The sequence below is a fragment of the Cucumis melo genome, chromosome 12, assembly GCF_025177605.1.
Source record: "Cucumis melo cultivar AY chromosome 12, USDA_Cmelo_AY_1.0, whole genome shotgun sequence".
NCBI lineage: Eukaryota > Viridiplantae > Streptophyta > Magnoliopsida > Cucurbitales > Cucurbitaceae > Cucumis > Cucumis melo.
In genome coordinates, this window is record NC_066868.1 from 23666830 (window position 1) to 23671947 (window position 5118).

The 5118-nt window shown below is 31.3% G+C and overlaps 1 protein-coding gene across 1 annotated transcript; it reads right to left on the reverse strand.

The window, feature by feature from the left end:
• Positions 1-3341: 3341 nt before the first annotated feature.
• Positions 3342-4661, reverse strand: LOC103486573 (ethylene-responsive transcription factor 12). The gene has a single exon (XM_008444579.2). The coding sequence runs from the start codon at positions 4002-4004 to the stop codon at positions 3513-3515; it is 492 nt and encodes a 163-aa protein (XP_008442801.1). The 5' UTR covers positions 4005-4661; the 3' UTR covers positions 3342-3512.
• Between the last annotated feature and the right edge of the window lie 457 nt (positions 4662-5118).

A 5118-nucleotide genomic window follows, 5' to 3' on the forward strand; every position in this document is an offset into this window, starting at 1 on the left:
TATATATATATATATTATTTATTTATTTATTTACTAATTTATTAATTTATTAAATATTTTTGGGGAATTGGGTTTTTTATTTTAATTTGAAAGTTATTGTTTATGGGGCTTTCCTTTGCTTTCTCTGTTCTCATACTGCTTTTCAGTTCTTAATATTTTACACACACACACAAACACACACACTAACACTAACACTAACACTAACACACACCCTCTCCCTTTCTTCTACCTTTTTCAAATCTTCTTCTATTCTAATATTCTTATCAAATATAATTTCACCCCTTTTTTCCTTTTTTTATTTCCTTTAGATCTATAAAAATTACACATGACCACCAACTACTACTTTTAAAATTTCATCTAAAATACACACAGGAAATACCATATCATATGTATATATAGAAAAAGAATACTTTTTAGAAGATTTCAGAGTGGTAAAAGTACAAACATCTTTTAATCAATTTTCTTTTTCCAAATAACAACTATAATTTTTAATAAAAACATTAGACTAACCAAATAGTCTCATGCTTTTTAAAAGTTTGTCACATTTTAATCGTTTTAATTTTCATATTCAAACTCTACAATTTTATGCTTTTTTAGTAAATTTTAAATTTAATATCAAGTTAAGTTTTTAAAAATCGTTCAAAATATTTATAAATAAACTACTATCTAGGTCTATTACAACATATATAAATAGTGGTATGTTGCGGTCTATCGTTAATAAAAAGGTAAAATTCTAATATACTTATAATATTTTAAATTGTTTTGCTTTATTTACAAATATCTGGTCAAAATGGTTTAAATATTAACAATTACTATGTTTTGGAAATTAAAAATGAGAAAGAAGAAATGAAATGTATTTAATTGTAAAAAGATGGAAATGTGGTTTGGAAATGGAGGCAGTGATTAGTAATATTTGATTGATAAAGTTAGGTTTGTGTGTATCCAATGCATTTCCATATAAGTGAGAAAGTTTGATTCATTTAACCAATTGAGAAGTTGATGTTTGATTATTCAATGAACGTATTATCTAACAGCCAAAACCCGCCGTCCGGGGGGGCCCTTTTCGCTTTTTTCTTTTTTCTATTCTTTTTTAATTATTAATTTAAATATAATTTTAGCAATCAAATCCAATATTTTGAACAAAATGGGAAATGGGATTTTTATTTTATTTTGGATACGTGTTGTGTTTTTTTTAAATGTTTTTATTATTACTATTCTTCCAATTTCATTATTGTAATGATGTTTGCCTAAACCAAAAAAGAAGAAGAAAAGAAAAGAAAAGAAAATGTTGTTAGTCCAAAATTGATCTAAAACAACAAAGATTTTGTAGCAGTTTTCTATGTGCAAATTTCTGTTTTTTTTTTTTTTTTCTTTTCTTTTTTGTTTTGTTTGGGTTGAATTTTGTTAAAATAAAATAAAATAATGTAAATTAATAGAGAAGTAAGGCACGTGATCCATTTATATTTAAAACTTAGAACAGTATAATACGCAACCTAACACAACTGCCCATTACCAAATTTTCTTCATTTCTCTTAAACACAAGCAAAATATAATAATACATATACATACTTATTAAGTAATAATAGAATTAGATATTAATATTATATATATATTTCCATTTTTCTCTTGTTTGTTTTTGTGATGAGGTCTTTGATTTTTGTTGGAATCGATAATTATATATATGTGGTCGGTCCTATCATAGATAGATTGATCTATATCTATATATATCCATAAATACCAATAGGACACATGAAGAACTTGATCAAGATTATTCTTTATGAAATAAATAAATAAGCCTTAAAGACGTGGTTACTATGTAGTGCGATAATTAACATATATTATATTTTTTTTTTCATAAAGAAATTAAAAAACGTATAAATTATGTTTAAGTAGTAAATTTGATTCTAATTATATACTAGTTTTGTTGGAAAACAACTAATTTAGTAAATCAACAAAATAAAGAAATTCAAATTGAATAAATAAATAAAGTAGTCTATACCAACAAGATCGAAAAGTTATTTTTTTGAAAATAAAATTTGACTATATTTCATAAACATTTTTGTTTATTTTACTTTATTTGAAAACATTAGCTCAATTTAAAACATTAATAGATTTCTACATTTCATAGTTTTTCATTTATAACGAACCATTTTTGTTTCTTTTACATATTTACAGTCTCCAAATTACAAATTTTGTACTTGTCAATTGAAGGTTAAGTATATTTTTTCTAGTTCAAATTTAGACTTAAAAAAAAAAAAAAGCAGAAAAGACTTGTGTGTGTGTGTGTGTTTTTTTTTTGTTTCTGAATTCTGATCCATATAGTAAATTTATTTATATTTATATAGTACTGATATATTGACAAAAGAAAAAGAAAGAGAAAAAGAACACAAGCCAAGAATGGAATGTTCCCACTTTCATAGAATCATAACACTACACACCCTTTCTCACTTTTTAGTACCACCAATATTTGACTCTTCAAACCCTACAATACATCAAATTATTCCTCACTTTATTCGTATACAATACCAGTTCATTTTCCATGCTTCAAATTGAAATAAATAAACACAAACTTATAATAAATAAAATGAGTATACCGAGAGAGGAGAAAAGTAGGATTGTATTTATGAGTAAAATGAAGAGATAAGAAGAGATATTTATAGTTCAATTATTATGTAAACTTAAAAAAGAAAGAAGATATTTAGAAACAGTACAACAAAAATTGAAAGGTAAGTACGGAATAAAAGGTTAATTGAGACCCAAATAATACAATAAATAAATAAAAAAGAGAAGAATGAGTCAAATTGGGGGAAAAAGAAAAACAAAAAGGAAAATAGAAAAGGAGAAAAAGAAAAGGGTAAACGGCGGGGGCGCGTGGAGGGAAAGAAAGAAAGGAAAGGAAAGGAAAGGCTAAAAAAGGATGAATAAATAGGGTGCTGAAATTGCCGAAACCGCAAAACCCGACGTACCAATCAAACCTAAACTAATAAAGGGAATGCAATTATTATACAAAACTGCACACGCTTGCGCTCTCCTCTTCCCCTTCATTCTTCTTTCCAATACGGTGTCGTTTTCTACACTAATTTCTTTTTCTTTCTTTTTTTTTTTTTTAATCAATTCACTTTTTATAAAATGTTTTGCCTTTTCATTCAATTTTCGAACTTTATATCTCACGCTTTTGGCGCGTGACTAGTCCGATGGAAACAATATTTTTTCCGCGGGCGGCGGCCGGCAACCCATCATTAATTTTTTTTTAATTTTTTTGGATAAATAATAATAATAATAATAATAATAATAATAATAATAGTAAAATATAAAGGAAAGAAAGAAAGAAAGAAAGAAAGTATGGAAGAGACCAATCAATAATATCCACCAAAACTTGTATTTACAACATATGTATTTTTTTAATCTTGGGGGGTGGAAAAAGTGGATACAAAGGACGGTTAAAAATAAAAATAAAAAGGGAAATGAGAGAATGATGTCCGTAAAAAACGCCGGTTGGTTTGTTGAATGGATCATAGCCACACCGGTGGAGGCTCGTTGAGATCAAAAGGGAGGCCACGTCGGACATGACCAATAAACGACGCGGAAGCTGTGGAAGAAGCTGAAGCGCTTGTGTCCACAAGAACCGGAGAGGCTGCATCCACATTGAGATTACACATATCATTTCTGACGCCGTGACGGAGGAAATCGCCGAGGAGAAAACGAGCTGAGGACGAGGACGAGGAGGAGGAGGAACAAGGGGGTGCAGAGGTAGGGGTGGGCCAAGGACCGGATACGTTGAGGTCGAGGGAGAGACCAGGGAGGGGAGGAGGGAAGTTGGTTTTAGCTTTAGAGCCGCGGAGGGAACGGGCAGCACCGTCGTAAGCAAGGGCGGCTTCTTCAGGAGTATCGAAAGTGCCTAACCAAACACGGGTTTTCTTCCAAGGGTCGCGTATTTCGGCGGCGTAACGACCCCATGGACGCTTTCGGACGCCTCTGTAGTGACCTTCGCGAGTGGAAGCCATGAAGATGAAGATGAAGTGAAGAAAAAGTAAAAGGGGTTTTGTTTTGTGGGGAAGAAAGAAATTAGAGAGAGAGAGAGAGAGAGAGAGGAAAAGGGATTATGTGGGAAGTGAAAATAAAAAGGAAGAGAAGAAGTTTGAAGTGGAAGGGGGAAAAGAAAGAAGGGACCCACTAAGTCACCCGTAATCGTCGGGTAGACGGCATAAACTACACATAAAATATATAAATACAAACGATAATTATAGGAATTTTGATTAGTAGAGAGGGGAATTAATTAGTAAAAGAATAATGATAAAATAATAGAAAAAGAGAAGGGGGAAAGGAGGAAGGAGGAAGGAGGAAGGAGGAAGGAGGAAGGGGGAGACGGCGGCTGATGAGACGTGAGGGGGATGACGTAAGCCCTACGAATGAGGGGCTGAGCGCGGCGCCTGGCAGTGTCAGAGAAAAGGTCACACGTGGAGCCTTTATAAGTGGTGTCTCAGTTCTAGGGAACACCCTCCAATTGGGCCGGGCTGGGCCTTCTCTTCTCTTCTCTATTTCTATTTCTAATTAATCTTCCCTTTCCCTTTTTAATTATTTAATTATTTAGACAGCTCAGCTCATAGGATTAGTTTTGTACTACACAACCCAAATCATAATTAAAAATATATCATAATCTCAACATTCACATTATTATTCAATCTACATTTACTACATATTATAAAGTGACTCTTGCAATGTTAGTTATGTACATTTAATACATATTATAATATGTCTACTTCAGAATAACAGTGGGATATGATAGAATTATTGAAACAAACGTAAATCACTAAAAACTATCATTAATTACTCCCTTCCATCTTCTTCAAATCCCTCAACTATGGCCTCACTTCATCATTGACCAATATGCAAAGCCAACACCTCATTCTAATCCACCATACAAAACTATTAACCACCGTTGAATAATAATTTCTCAATTGCACAATGCATTATTAATATTATATATAAAAGTTGTGGCGTTGTAAATTGTTTTATTTTAGTTAATTATTAGGTCATGTGTATTATGTAGTGTGAGGGCCAGATAGGGTTATAGAAGAAGAGAGAAAGGGAGGATCTGACAATGACTGAACATGGAGG